At 39.4% G+C, this 16,246-nt stretch overlaps 1 protein-coding gene across 1 annotated transcript in view; it reads right to left on the bottom strand.

Annotated features, from left to right (window-relative positions):
• The window catches only part of dnajb6b (DnaJ heat shock protein family (Hsp40) member B6b), a 32,015-nt gene extending 17,636 nt beyond the window's left edge, over nt 1-14,379 (bottom strand). The window contains exons 1-2 of the mRNA XM_034706926.1: nt 14,234-14,379; nt 2,406-2,523 (exon numbers count right to left, since the gene is read on the bottom strand). Of these exons, the coding sequence (XP_034562817.1) occupies nt 2,406-2,470 (65 nt within the window). The 5' untranslated portion in view covers nt 2,471-2,523; nt 14,234-14,379. The remainder of the gene's footprint in view (nt 1-2,405; nt 2,524-14,233) is intronic.
• Nucleotides 14,380-16,246: the final 1,867 nt, after the last annotated feature.

Below are 16,246 nucleotides of genomic sequence, written 5' to 3'. Positions count from 1 at the left end.
TGTCCAGATGGATGCTAGAAAGAGAGATTATGAAGATGTCTCATGTGAACAACTGAGGATTAAAATACTCTGACATTAAAATTTGGATTTGATTACATTTAACAACCGCCTTTGGCTGACATGAGGCATTATGTTTTGGCTGGTTTTCAGACGCTTTCATATATTAGCAAGTGCCAAACTGGATACAGCACAGCTTTTAAAAATGTCAGAGTTCCTTTTATAATAATGATTTGGAAATGTACTGTTGCAGACTCCAAATTAAGAAAACTCTCAGATGTGGCATGAGCTGATCAGCATAGACACCAGTGCTTTGAGCTAAATGCTAATGTTTTAAATAGGGATGCATCGAAATGAAAATTCTTGGCCGAAACCGAAAACCGAAAATTAGGAAACCAAGGCCGAAAACCGAAACACCGAAACACAGAAACAAGACGTTATTATGCCAATTATTAGAAGGGAGACATGGGACAGTTGTAACATCTCACTCCTTGTATTTGAGATTAAGCCATGCATTTTCTGTTTGTGTTGCACAGGCATGTTCTAGGCCATTTATTAGCAGACACTTGAAGCTAGTTTGTAAAGCAGTTTGAACACACTGGGTTAAAAGAGCTCAAAGTTATAGACAGAAATGTCAAACATGTTACAACTGTCCCCGGTCTCCCCTACCATTGCATTTATGGCTCTGACTGTGTACTAACCTCACTAAAATCAAGGATCTCAGTGAACACATCAGACAACGAGGGTGCATGCCCCTCATCTGGTTCAGAGAGACAATCCTTTTTTCTGCGCTCTGTTCTCCGTCTCGAAGTAGGTTCTCTGCATCCATCGCGGCCTGGATAATTTCTCATGCAGGCTGCTTTATTCCCACATCCAAGTAATGATCTTTATAACGTGGATCAGGTACAGTTGTAATGAAGTGCAGAGGATCCGAATAGATCTCAGTGAAACTGACAGACTGACAGACTCTAAGAGTGTACTTTTCATTGTTTTTGCTCCGTGGTCCGTCTCAACCTCTTTGCTTAGAAGACGCTTTAGTGCTGCGATTAAAGGAATAACGACGCAGACATGTTGGCCCTTATCCAGACAAGCGCAAACTGGCCATGGCGTTTGCTTGCGTCATCACAACATTCTGTTTCGGCCGTGTTGTGTCGGTGATAAAAGTCTTTCGCCTGAACACCGAAAATGCACTTTTTGGCCATTTTTGGTCTGGAGCATCTCTAGTCTTAAAGCTCACAATCCGATGTTTACTATACTCGGTTAGCATTACAACGGCAATTTGACAGTCCATCCACTACTATGGGAGATCAGGCCTTTTGTGCTGCTGCACCTCGTCTGTGGAACTCCTTGCCCAGCCACCTCAGGAGCCCACAGACTGTGGATGCTTTTAAGAAACATTTGAAGACTTTCCTCTTTAAAGAGGCTTTTAACTTATTTTAAGAATTCCTTTTAAGAAATGTTCCAGTTTGTTTTTACTGTGTGCCTGCAGCACTTTGAGATTTCTGTAAATGAAAAGTGCGTTATAAATAAAATGTAGTATTATTATTATTATTGTTGAGAAATTTCACAAGAGTTTTCAGTACTTTGACCTGCTGGTGGAGCTTGATAAAAAGTCAAGTGATAGCTAATTCCATTAGGATTGGTCTCCTGGTGACTATGAAAGCCTGTGCCGACTTTCATGGCCATCAGGGGTATATTGGATAAGAACTAAAGTAGTGGACTTAGGAACCGACATTATAAGTGCTGGAGCTGAGCGGCTCACATGGTCAATAAATTAATAAGAGATTAGAAAGTCAGAGCTCGGGTCAGAGGCTGAAGACATGATTTATTGATCGGCGAGTTAACTTTGAATTTGGCAGTCACTTCAGTGCATAGAGATAAGAGTGTTTCTGTGGATTGTTGTGCTCTGGCAAGGAGAATTGGATTTACACTGGTTGATCTGACAAATGACAATCAGTAATTCTCTGTAGTTTTCTCCTCTCTCACGTGACACAGTGTACTGCGTTTCACACAACAACTTTTAATCTCTCTGGAGCACACGCACTAAATTGAAACACGCTTTTTCCCCTGACCTTAATATTCAAAAGGAAATTCACTTATCACAACTAAACATGTTAGTGAGAAACCTGAGGAAGTGCAATTAACTGGAAGTGGCCTGCTCTGAGGGTGATGAGAAAGGTGGGAGAGGTGGGTGAGTGTCAGGGGAAGGTATTTCACAGCAGCAAGGTTACAGGAAATAGAGTGGAAACTTTCTGCATTGCAGGCTCTGTGCTCTCTCCCCCTCTCTCCTTGTGTCAGTTTATACAGCCAAAGGGGGATATAATTAAACTATTACACCCCTCTGAGTGTCGGAGATGTAGCAACAACATCAGGGGAAAACCAGAGAGTAAACATGCAGTCTCACTTACGCTTTTTTGATGTCATCTTGCGTTGCGTTTTTGTGGACTCCTAATATCTGGTAGTATTCCACCATGGCTCCGTTTGTCTGCGTGAGTTTTAAGTTGCGGTTCCAAGTGAAGGTCCCCTCTGTAGAAAGAAAAGTTAAGTTCTGTTAAGACTTGTTAGCCGGGAGAGATAAAGCCCAACAAACTGCGACTGAGCAGAGCCGTGTGTGACGGGGCGAGAATCCTCCCTCGTCGGCCTGAGGGGTAAATTTGTGAAGGGGAGGGATGGGACAACGATATTAAGCGGGGTGGCAATACCCAAGTGCACTGAAATAGAGATGCAGCGAGGAGGACAGCTAAGCTAATACAAGCCCAGCAATATTACATAATGGGCAGGTGATCATCCCTCACCCTGAGGCTCTAACAGAGAGAACGTGAATCATGTTCTACTCTGGAAATCTGGAGATAGATAGAACCACCATGAAGCATTTTTCAACATGACCCAACATTGAAGATTCTCAAAAAACAAGACCGGACAGGTTGGATGAAAAAGTATCAGGACATACGGTTGTCTAGTTTTAGCCCCCAAGTTCTTGCAATATTATAACACAGAGAGGATTACCTGCACCAACACATCGTTGCAACAAAGCTATGCACTCAAAATCTCTTGTGCACTCTGTTCCCTGCATGAGCTGCTGCCAACATACTGATTTATAATCTAGAAGGAGATATGCAGACATGGGCTAAGATCCATGGTGAAAACATTTCTGCAGAGTACACATTGAGAGGTAGCAAACTGAGTTTATAATGCACTCAGTCTTCAACTAAAGTGTCATAAAATGTTATACAGCCCTGAGTGCTATTAGTACACCAGCTGTGTGGAAGTTCACACTATAAAAATTAGGATTCTAGGTCAACGGTGTTTGTATTCTGGATTTGAGCATCAGTCTGGAGAACTGGGTACAGCATCTGACTTAGAATATAATAGAATGTACTTTATCAATCCAAAGGGGAAATTCAGGTGTCTGGCAGATACAATTATAAAAATCACATAAAACAAGTAATTCAGGTGTCTCAGCTCCTCTCCCATTGGCTAGAGAGTTATGAAGCCTAATGGCTGCAGGGATGAATGATTTTCTGTATCTGTCCTGCAGCACAGAGAGATGAGCCGTCAACTGACGCTGTTTCTCTGGTCCACAAAGAAGTTGTGAAGTGGATGATCTGTGTAATTTAGAATGACCTCTAGCTTCTTCTGTGTGCATCTCTCCACCACAGCCCCCAGTGAGTCCAACCTGGTTCCAATCACAGTGCCAGCTCTTTTCACTAGTTTGTCCAGTCGCCTCGCATCCTTGTGTTTTTTCTTTGGACCCTCCTTAGTCCTGTGAGAGAAGTTCAGATGAGCATGAAGCCTCAGCAGTGCAACTAAATTTAGGGAAAGCCTCTGCATCTTTGGGGCCATAGCACAAGCCTAGGAGCGGGAATTGCAGGGTGTCTAGTTGCGGGATAATGTGTTTTATGCTGTCTATGGTGATTATATGCTTTCAGCCACTCTGTCAAAGTCTCTTCAAAACCAGGTGCATGTCCTGGGGGCTTAACTTTGACATTTTAGCATCAAAACAGCCCTCAAGTTCAATTATTTTTGTATTCTTTTGATGGCTTTCTTTTTCAAATTTCAAAATAAAAGTAATTTGGAAAAAGCTTGATCAACATCAAAATAAGGTTCAGCTACAGTTCTCTTGTTAGCAAACAAAACAGACTTCCCAGTACTGACGCCTGATTTTGTTTATCACCGACTGAGATGAAGGAGCCATTGTTGCAGAAACACCATGACCTTTGAGTGTTAATTTTGCAAGCTTTACCTCATTAATCTGCATGTGTACAGTGAGAAACATGACAGGTGAAACAACAGTCAGTTAAAGAGGTTCGGGGCTTTATGAGCAGTCGGTTATATTTCCCTCCTTAGACAAATACCTTGAAAATGTCTGTTGCAACCTAGCGTCCCGTAAATTGTGTCTTTGGCTGTCAGTGTGAGTTGATAATGAGCTCTGTAAAAATATTCCTCTTATCTGTCCCTTCTTTGTTCCTTCTTCATGATATTGGTCATGATCCCGTGGTGTGATGTGCAGTGTCACTGTCTTTTGAGCAAGTTTGTAAAACTCTAAAAATAGAACAAGTCTTTCCCTTTTGTATATTTCTGCTGTGACTTGAACACTATGTCACAAGTTTTATTTCAACACTGGTACAAGCTGAGCAGGCTCTGGTTTCCAGGCTCTGCTCTGTGGTCTGTATAAAGAAGAACTTAGACCAGGACCTGTTTCTTCTCATTAAAACGACTGACTTCCCCAGTCAACCTCTGAAGGTTTTGGCTCAGATAATCTTATTTCATTTAAAACATGTCATGTCTAGCTGTCACTCTTCTAGACATAAACAGTCTTTCTCAGCTGGGGCCTTGAGACTCTAAAGATATGCAGCCCAGAAACAGAGGAAGGAGTAGGAGATACATCCACTCCAATTCTCTGTCTACTTCAAAGACCTTGCAGAAAGAACTACAGTCCCAAACATTGACCAAGACTTGTGAAAAACACCTTAAGTCATCACACTTAAAAAGACTCTTCAGACCTTAATCAATAATTCAAAGAGTCCTGTACCCTTCTTTTTTTAGACGGACAAAATCAAACACCAAAAGGCAAAAGGCAAACTAAACAAAAAGAAAACCACCAAGCAAACCCACAGAGGACAGAGACCATTCATTATCAAGTGATCTCTTAGCGATTGCATCAAATTTGATAAACAAACCAGAGAGGACTACTTACTGGGGGTGTGCTGTGTCCTGTTTGTTTGCTATTTTTAACCTGTGGCCTTTGCCGTTGGATTGTGTTTTGTGTGTGTTAGGACTCAGGAGCATGTGGGGTGGGCTGAGGTAAGGTGGCCGTGGGGGTTTGGCACATGGCAGTACCAGTGAGTGATTTCTGGATGGGACATGGCACAGACACCGAACTCTTCTCTTTCAAATGCCAGAGTCCAGCTGAAACTATAAACTCCTTTGACACTTCATTATCTAGCCTCTCGTTTTCGGTTGAACTTAATAGAATTGACGAATGTGCCAGCCATGCTGAGCTGTATGTGCTTATCATACATGATTTGGTAAAGGAAAAGATGCTCTGAGTGATTAAGAAAAGGTGTTCAGTAGTTCTTCCAGCAGAGATCTCTCCAACTCCGTGGTTTATAGTTCTCTGAAGCACATGTGGCGCATTACATCCAAGGGCAACCTCTGGCCGCGAGAATTGAAGCCAATGCGGAAGTGTTAAAAACTGCAGTTCCTGAAGTGTCCACTTGAGGATGGCTCTGGAAGTACCGGAAACCACATAAACACCCGTTCAAAAAAAAAGATCTTCACAGCAGAAATACATGTTTACAGCCTGGTACAAAAAAATATATTAATCTGATTAGCTCATTTCCTGATTGGGACTCACTGTACGGGGGGTGATTTTTTTTTATAAAGCATAAGTTTAGATGATATTAGGTAGTGTTGTAGTACTCAAGACCTGTCTTGGTCTCGAGACCGCTTATTAAAGGTCTCAGCCTCGTCTCAGAATCGAAAGCCTTTTTACTCGGCATTGTCTGGGCCTTGGACTGGGCGGACTCCGTATTTTTTGGGGAAAATATATTTATTGCTTTTATAGACATAGAAAATACAGACTTAACAAAAACAGCAAATCTAAAAATAAAAGCAAACCCCATCCCTCTCAAAGGAAAATTTTAAATTGGTGTAATAGCAGCCTTGATCACATTAAAACCTTATCTTAAGCAGTTCTTATTTGGAAAGAAGAACAAAAACATGAAAAAACAAAGACACATACTCGCGGCAGGATGGTGCAGTTATGACAGAATATTAATCTTTGCCACAAAGAAAGTTTCGGACTCCATATTTTATATCAAGACCGGTCGAGACCACCAATGATGCACTCTGTGTGCCTGTCATTACTGTGATAAGAGAGACCCCCCCTTCTCAATTCATTCATTTTTTCTCACCTTACGGCCGCGACTTTTGCGGTGCTAGGGTGAGTGACACGCCCTGCACTCAAGCGTTAATGAATGGAGACAGATGACAAGAGGAGATGTCTAAGTCGTCCTACCTCCTACCTCTCCTGAGATCACAGTTAACAGAAAACACAGTTTTAACTCTAATCTAAAGCAAAAGTTTAACTAACGACGACCTAAATGAAACTTAAGGAGTCAAAAGTCTCACAGAGCGTCAAAAGAAAGGCAAAACAGACAAAACCAAAACTTGTCTGTTGATGTTAATTGTATTTAAAGCAAACTTAAATAAAATAAACAGAAGTCTTTTATTTTGTTAACTCTCGTAGTGATTTTTCATTGATATATATGGTCTTGGTCTTGTCATCAGTCTTACCCTGCCTTGGTCTTGGTCTTGACTCGGTCTCGATCCCTAAATGTCTTGGTCTCGGCACACTCTTGTCTCGGTCATGTCTTGGTTAATGTGGTCTTGACTACAACACTAATATTAGGATTATGAGTTTTCCATAATGAGAGGCACAGCTGACTTGATTGACAGGCGGGAACACAATTTGTTGGCGGGGAGGCTCAAATCCCGCCTCTTTCCCTCACACTAGCTCCACAGAAGTTAGGTTGAGCTCACCATTTCCAATATGGGACCCGCCGACGATTGGCTTCAAAACAGAGCTTCAGAAACAGATGGGTGACGTCACGGATACTACATCCATTTATTATACAGTCTACGATCACATCACAGAAGCCTTGGAATTGTTGAAAATGAGTGTGAATGAATGTACTGATTTAACGTAAACCAAACCATTATCTTAGTCTAAAGATTTACGGACCAAAAGGTCACATTATTTTTCAGAAAATCTGACCCAATGTTCTGACTCATCATATCAAAGTTAGTCTTTTCATCCCCCTCACTTCAGCCTCTGCTGACCCACTCACTTAGGACCGGCCCCCCGCAGCAAGCTGAGTTAATGGACACTTGTGCCTGCTACACATGTGGTTACTTCTGCTTGTGTGCAGTGTGTGTATTTATGTGTATCCACGCATGCATGCGCAGCTCTTTGCCTTGTGGTAGCATTACACAGCTAACCCAGATCTGATGGATTCCTGCTGGACTCAGTGTAAGCAACAGATGTAGGTCACTCAATCCCATGATGCTACAGAGGTGATGTTATAAAAGGTGTCTATTCACCGACAGAACAACTGAATCATTGTATATTAGAATTTCCAGATGGTTTAAATTCTCAAGAGTTAGAGTTGACAAAGCAAACAGAGGGAAAAGGGGATTTTTCAAAACTTAATGATGAAAGAAAATGCTGTGCAGTGATCTGTGGTGAAATGATCATTTGTTCTTCGCAAATTGGTCGTATTCAGGAACATTTTTCCCATTAACAGCTGATTGTTTTGTGGTTTTCTCATTCAGTTGTGTCTTACGAGGACAAAATGATCATCACAAAATCTTTTAGTCGTCTAAAAAGATTGTCTTGTGTCGTCATTGTGGTAAAGACAAAGGTATATTGTTTGCTGCAATCAAAGTTCAAAGTATCCCCTCAACTTCAAAGTGAAAGTATGTTGAATCAAGTGCACTATATGGTTGTGGTATGTGGTTTCACAGACAGAACTAAAGAGCTGCCAGAGGCTTACACTTTCACCATGAAACTGCACATATGCATTCAATAGTGAAACATCTGCACAGGGAAATGAGAAGTGTCAAGGACTTTTATTCAGCTGCTTTTGAAGGAAACTTATTGCAAGGGTAAAGCCCAGGCCAAGGAAATATCTATTAATGTCAGGCTTGAACCAGGTCTCACACATGGAAAAGTAAAAAAAAATCTTCCTTATGAAGATTCAGATTTTGGGTTACAACTTTTAGAAAATCTGCAAGGCCAAGCATCTTAAGTATATGTGTGCAAAAGGTCAGTCTTTCTTAATTCTCCTGCAGATGACCTTTATTTTGAAGGAAACCAAAGTTTGCAGGAGTCACAGGGCCACATTAGCACACCTCACTGTTCAGAGTGATGCACCTGGACAGAGAGGAAGTCTCTGTATTCCCTCACCACCAGAGTTTTGTGCGGCCATAAGACTAAACAACACTCAAAGACAAAGATGAAATTAAAAGAGTGGGAATCTGAAGAGAGTGTGTGTCAGCCTGGAAATCATTCGCCATCATTAACTTTTCATGTTCTCACTGGACAACCTGTGATGATGCAGCCTTTTAGATAGAATCACCAGCTAAGAGTCAATCACATTGAGGTCTAAAGTGTGGCATCCAGTACACCATCACCTTTTTTACAGTATGTATTCTACATCTTGAGCCTGACTGATACATCCGTCAGCTGCTATCACTTGACTGGTATGGGCCACATGGGATACATCAGTATTAGCGTTAATGTATTCTGGTGTGCACCGCTATGAATACTTTTTAATGTTGATGATACATAAATATTAATGGATAAATCAATTCAACCGTCAAGGATTTTGGCATCATCAATACAAAAACAAGACATAGATCCATATTATCTTCATTGAGATACTCTATACCAATGAGAATAGCTTTCATTATGTTAAGATTGTCATTTATCCCTCCTGATATGTTCGTTTCTCTGGAACAGCAATAATGTTCCTGGGTCACATTTTTTTAAATCTAGTTTTTAACTCCATTACTAACCATTTAAATCAAGATTTAGTCCATTGGTGTTCTTTAATTCTCACAGATCATGGTTCAATGAGGATAACTCACTCGTTTTCCATTTAAATTAATGTTTTTTGAAAAAAAAAAAAGTTCCTTACTTACTTTTGTGCATTGCCTTTACACTGCTTGACAGTACCTGCACCCAAATTGACTTGAAGCACTTTGTTACTCATACTGATCTTGTTTCCTCTTGTCTACATCTTTGCTTGTGTTGTTCTTGTTCTTGTATGTACGTCGCTTTGGATAAAAGCGTCTGCTAAATGACATTGCAACATCGTAAAACTTTTTTAATATACATTGGAAAGCCCTAAATATAAATATAATAGTTTAACATGACATAGATTTTTGTTTATTTTATTCTACATTTTGATTTATTTATTTTTTATGAAGTGATGTTGAAAAATTAACACAAATCACCTCTTCTGTCACATGCTGTCCAGATTTTCATGCTGCATTTAGCTGGTTTGAGCAAGGGGTGAAGGATACAAGCCAAAAGCATCTACAAAACTGATGAATTCTTCTAAAACAATAAAAAGAGATTTATTCAAAGAAAACAAAGCAGGTCATCTTTAAAGTAGCGCTCAGGGGTTCGAGCTCAGTGTTTTCATGAAGTGCAGACTCCGCAGGAATCTACACTGGATTTTGGATCAAACTCTTTAAGACAACCTGAGCAGTGAGAGGTTATAACATCTGTTCTTTTTTTCATCTGTGAAGTGCTGGTATGCCAGATGGGATCTGGTCAAACTCTTGGGATGGTGAATCATAAGAAGGAATCCTACAAAGATCCTACTCATTTATTCTAATGTCATTGTACGAAGCTTTTTAGATTGAAAAAGAAAAGGAGGATAAAATTGAAAAAGTGTATCCACCTTCTGATAAACAGTACATTGCATGCCTTAAAAATCTGAACTGTACACTGGAGTTAAAAAACATATTCAAAGCAGATATAAGCTTTTACCAATGCACATGTCTAACGTCAAACAAAAGGAGAGTTGTCACACATTAAGCCAGGGGTTCCCAAACTTTTCAGCCCGCAACCCCCAAAATATAGACCTGTGCCAAATACTTGTGATCCCCACTGTCCCTTGAAGTGGTTAAATGTTGCTTCAAAATGAGTGTACCTACATGCACATGTGGCTGTGCTTCCTGTGCTGCTGTGAATTAACCTGCTGCTAATGGTCCTGTTGTTAATCAACTGTTAGCTGACCCGAACCCGAACTTTAGGAGTCATCTGGTAACAAAGAAAGGCAGAAAACTAGTGAAATGTACTTATTTGCAGGGTTTTGTTTAGTATTGTGTCTATATTTTAACAATAATTGGTAAAATAAGTAAGTTTAAATTATTAAAAAACAAAAAACAAACAGTAAGACATCTTGCGACCCCCCCATTGGTGTCTCGCGACCTACCAGGGGGTCCCGACCCACACTTTGGGAACCCCTGCAATAAGCTGTAGAGCATATTTAAGTTACTTCATTGTGTGTCTGTATTCTGTGTGTGTTACACAAAGCTACATGAGTAAATAATACTAGGGATAGACCGATTATTGACCGGGAAGATTTCAGCATTTTGACGCATATCGGCATCTGCATCTGCCGTTTTTTTGTTATCCGACGGCCAATAAGAGATCAATTTAAAACTGGTTTATTTTGGCTCATTTCTCCCTGCAGTTTCTCATCACTGGGGATGAGCTGAGCAGCATCCGTTGTGGCCCCTACAACTACTAGTGATTAAAAACTCATACAACCCCACTTAAAAAACTGAAATATCCCCATAAAACAAAGATAAGTGAAAGATTAACATTTGTTTAAGTTTTCATTGAACTTTCTAAGACATGTTGCTGAGCCTGGGAGCTCCCTGCACTTTGTGTTAGAATTTTAAAACAAAGATGTCTATTGTCTAAGATAAAAAAAAAAAAACTTTAACATGTTGCATGTTACTTAAAAGGCATTTAAACAAAGTTTAGTGTTGGAGTTTGTATTATTCAAAAGTTTGACGCCAATATTTCCCCTTTTACTGCAAATGAATATCGGCTCCAAATATCGGTTATCGGCCTCCTTGACTACTAATAATAAGTATCGGTATCAGCCCTGAAAAAAACATATTGGTCCATTTCTAAATAATACAACTGAAAACTTGATCAAGTTCTGTGTTACACCCCGCCCCCACAGCAGCCTTTCGGGCAGACTCAGCAGAAACTCAATATAATAAGATAAAGATCATTGCAGGCCTACAGCACTACTGGAATTTCCCCAGCAATGTCTGCCATCACAACTTATCAGCACTGAAGCTTTATGTCTTGCATCCTTACAATAAGCAACATCCTGTCAGGATCAGCAGATGTACTGTCAGGATGGGTAAGGGCTCATAAATGTCAACGCTTTAACAAGCTCTGTCTGTGCAGCAACTCCCCAGTTAATTACACGCTGAGGTTTTATCTCTTGATTTGAATCTGTGATTAGGATTCACTTCATTGCTTTTATTTCAGGCACATTTTTCCTGAAGGACTCCAGCCTCGAACTGTTAAAGACTGTTTGATTACAATCAACAAAGGAAGCTGGAGTGGGACCATCAGAGCAAAAGAACCCTCAAAAAACAGTACCTTGACATTAACATGTCAGACTACCAGATGAATCATGCTCTGATCACAGCAAAACAACTCAAATCAGACTCAGCTGACAGGAGAAGGACACACATGACATTCCAGTAACACACAATAATATGCTTCACTGAAATGATTCATAGCAATGCGTTCAGTGTCATTCTGACAATACAGAGAATGCATTCAGAGATTGTCAGCTGGATGGAGTTATATGTCAGCTTTCTATCAGAACAAACAAGTTCAACCAGTACAGTACATCATCCATATAAAGCATATTCACAGTATAGCAGTGAGGACTGTTTTCTCAGACAGAGGATCAATTTACACTCTTTAATGTGTGAGATCCAGGAGGGACAACTGGACAAATTCATTTTCTCCTGCTTCTTCCCAAGACATCACTCTGCACGTGCAAACTCAAAGGTAAACACAAACAAGAAGAACTGTTTTATCTGTTCTCCTAAGAGTTCATCTAGCCAGAGCATTTCTTTTCCTAGTCAGCCAGCAATCTGCCTGTACATTACCTGTGTTGTACTCAAATTAGCAAGAAATTAAGCATAAATAATTTACAAAACAGCCAACAAATTACACTGATACCCACAGTTTCAGTTATTCTGATGCACTCTGTGAGGCTTTTAACCAACCATTAATTTAAACTGAAGTTTTTCTCTAAAAATAGTGCAACCTATTCATAACATGATCTCAGATCCCAATGTGGAACTTTCAAATGTCTTGTTGTTTTAACTAGGCAGCAGTTAATCACTAAAAGGTTACAAATACCTTTACATTTAGGAAGCTGAAGCAAACTTTTATGACAACTTCTTAGCATTATTTAACCTGAAATTTAGGTTTCAGTTTTATTTAATTGAGTCTTAAAGTCACCTGGACTTCTTTGAGATGTGTTACCACTTGAGTACTGTACTTAAAGGCCCTGTGAGGAGTTTTGAACTGGCTGAGAAACAGACTGAAAATGATACTGGTGCCTCTTTATGACCTTCAATAGCAAACAAGACCATCAGCGACAACACTGACACCTTCTCTGTTGTCATTTTTAATGCCTGAAACCACCCTGAGGGGGTAGGTGTCAGACCAGATGATGGACATCTTGCTTCAGAAACAGCCTTTATTCGACTGTTTTCATGGAAAACAATCACATTGCCTGATAAAGTTGACTGTTAAAAGACAACAGGATGAGGTTTTTCTTGAAAACACTACTTTTGCATGTATAGGACAAGAGGAAAGAGGTATCACTTTGAACACAAGGGGGCGCCAGAACCGATACAAAACAAAAGTTCCTCACAGCAGCTTTAAGTACATTTTTTGAGTATCTGTACTAATCTGATCCCTAAGACAGTAAAATGTGTTTGTGTAGTTCTGTTTGTCTCAGTGGTTTAGCCATACTTGTATATTGTCCGCCTTCACGGTTGAACGTGGAGCAAACACAAATTTCACTCAGATCAGGCAGGTCATATTGAGGTGGTAATGATGGCTATAATTCTCCACCTGAGCACCCATGTCCATATCTTCAGCCCATGTTAGAGGTTTTTGAAATGAAGAATGATACGTATCATTTGAAATGTTCTCCCTGTTTCCCACTCTGCACAAACAAGAAGCCAATGTCCAACCTGAGAAAGCGTGTTGTTGTTTTTTATTTACAGTCTATGGTGTTGAGCTATAACATTTGTTTTATTCCAGATGAACATTTCAAACTAAGTTGTGTGTGTTTGGAGTAACTTAGTTGCTGTTTTTATTCCATGGTATGGTTTCTAGAGATTTCAAGTAATGGTTTCTAAATAAACATGATGTAACTGAATCTACTCCTATGTATTCTTGACTGCATTTATGTATTGTGAAAATACAACGTTATGAGATTTTTTAAGAAGTACTTTGAATACTTCAGTATTTTTAAAAGCAAGTACTCCAGTACTTTAACTCAAGTAATAATGTGACAGAGCAACTTTCCCTTGTATTGGAGTAATATTTGACCTGGAGGATCTATACTTTGACTTAAGTTAATGAAGCTGTGTACTTTGTCCACCACTGGTTACCACACAGCATGAACATACTTATACTTATAAAAAAAAAGCCAAAATGTTATGTAACAAGTGAAGGAACCTCTAAAAATAGGGGGGTCGTAACTTTAATACAGGACAGGAAGTCTAGTAGTGCTGGACCATTATTAGTGACTAGCTTAGCAAGCACTGCACCATACATTTACACATTATATATTTCATCACTATCACTAACTCTGTGGCGTTTGGAGGTTTTGTGTTGTTAATGTTAAAGCTAGTTTTTCATATTTGGGTTATGATAACACGAGCCAATGGGGAAGAGACGAGGAGCTCCACTCGTTTGTCCACTAACGGACAACAGATGCGTTAAAGGCTAAAACCTCCTTTATGTGTTTCCGACTGCGGACACAGCATCCACACATGTACCGTCCCTGGTCTCTCCACGACAGGCGACGGTAGTTTCACTCATTCAACGCCCTGTACGCGTTTAACTTGCGTGTATTTTCATAGAGAAAGCTCTTACCTGTTTTAAAGGAAATGTCAGCTCCAGCTACGGCCTCTTTGTTGAAGCTGTCCGCCGGTCTCCTCCTGAGTGTGGAACCTGTAACTGCAGCCGCTGCTGGTGGCTGATGGGGCTGGTGATGTGGCTACTGATAGCAACTAGCCCACTGTGCTGCTGCTGCTGCTGCTGCTGCGTTCAAGTACCCTCGGAAAAAACCCAACCATCAAAGGCAGTGTGGTAACTTAGCAGACTTTGCACACATAAATGAATAGCATTCAATTACCCCATCTTTCTTGTCAACTCATATCTACTTATCCTACTAAGGTGCAAGTAAATTCTGCAAGGTGGTATTTTAGAATAATAGTTAGCAGTGCTGCTTCAAGAGTAAAGGGTTCCAATCCATAGATAAGATAAGATAAGATATCACTTTATTGATCCCCCAGGGGGGAAATTCAGTTGTTACAGCAACCCAGACATAAGTACAATCAAGAAAGAAGTTTCAATAAGTAAAAATAAAATAAGTAAAACTAAAAATACATAAATAAAGCTAGAATACAATGTAGATATATACAATGTTACAAATGGAATTAAATTAAATAGAAGTAATTACAGGCAGTGTTCAAAAATTTCAGTAGTGACAGGTTGACACGGTATGATTATGGTTGTTAATGACAAATTAAGCAATAAATAAAAATAATATGGGTATGTAATATGACCATGAGTTGTGGTTAGAATAATAATGTAATATAACATAATATGATATGGCAAAGATAATTATAATACAGTATATTATGCATTATAATGCCAGCAGCAGTCAAGAGAGTCAGTTTGGGATGAGATGATTGAGTGTGACAGACGCCAGGGGTTCTCAAACTTTTTTGGCCTGTGTACCCCCTTTTCAAAACCAATTTCAGTCAAGTACCCCTTTATATGGCCGAGAAAATGTTTCAGGAAATAATATGGGAAAATAACATGAATAAGTGTATGCATGTGGTTGTACAGTGTCATATATATTGAAATTAAAGATGACACAAATTCTATACTTTTGTAGTGCAATATTTTCCAGAAACAATTAAAGATTGAGGCAGCTAGTACCTTTGATGGCCCAAGGAGCACACCAATTTTTTTCTGTCAAACAAGAAGCATTTCAACCACCTGTCCACTGTTATCGTCCCGGCCACGCTTTCATTAGCATGCAAATGTACGTGATCGCTCGCTTAATAATTGACGTCAACAGATGGAGGCTGTCTGGTCCAAGTGGTTTTACAAATAATATATTTTAGAAATGAATATGTTCAATTTGGAAATAGTGCCCTATTTGATGTTGCATTGAAACAAAAATTAAATGCTGTTGATAAAGTTGTTTTTTTTAATTTTTTGTGATGCAACTTTTTAATTTTCTTTTTTACATTTGTCACGTACCCCTTGCAGTACTCCCACGTACCCCCAGGGGTATGCGTACCCCCATTTGAGAATCACTGGCATAGGCAGTATAGGCAAATGCTAGGGGCGCCGGCCATCCATAGGGGGTGCCACTAAATGAGTGAGGAAGAAAATGTGAAGATAATAGGAAAAACAATATTGTTTTATCTCATTTAATTTTGGATTAAATTGCGGAATGATGCCAGTAATCATTTAAAAGCTTGTGATTCACTTTTTGTTTTAAAAATAACGGTATGCAAATCAGTTTTTGAAGTCTTTAAGTGTTCATGAAAGGCTAGGCTTAAATAAACATTTTGCTTCTGCCTTTTCAGTCATCACTTAATACATTACTGTTGTTTAACATGTCTGCACTGTGAAAATGATTGTGTTATATAATGACTGAATAAATTATACTACTATTACATTATGTATTTTGAAATTGTATAATAATTTTCCTGCTAAATATCAGTGTTATTACCATTTTATTAATGTTCTTTTTGAGGTTATTTTTTATTTTAAAACAAAGGAAACCTGTAAAACATAAAGCTGGATTTCAGTTGTCTTTCAGTGTATATGTGATGTGTTTGTTGGAGTTGGTTACAATACAAGGGG

Source organism: Notolabrus celidotus, chromosome 17, assembly GCF_009762535.1.
Source record: "Notolabrus celidotus isolate fNotCel1 chromosome 17, fNotCel1.pri, whole genome shotgun sequence".
In the NCBI taxonomy this organism is placed as follows: Eukaryota; Metazoa; Chordata; class Actinopteri; order Labriformes; family Labridae; genus Notolabrus; species Notolabrus celidotus.
This window is presented reverse-complemented; position numbering and strand designations above follow the sequence as displayed.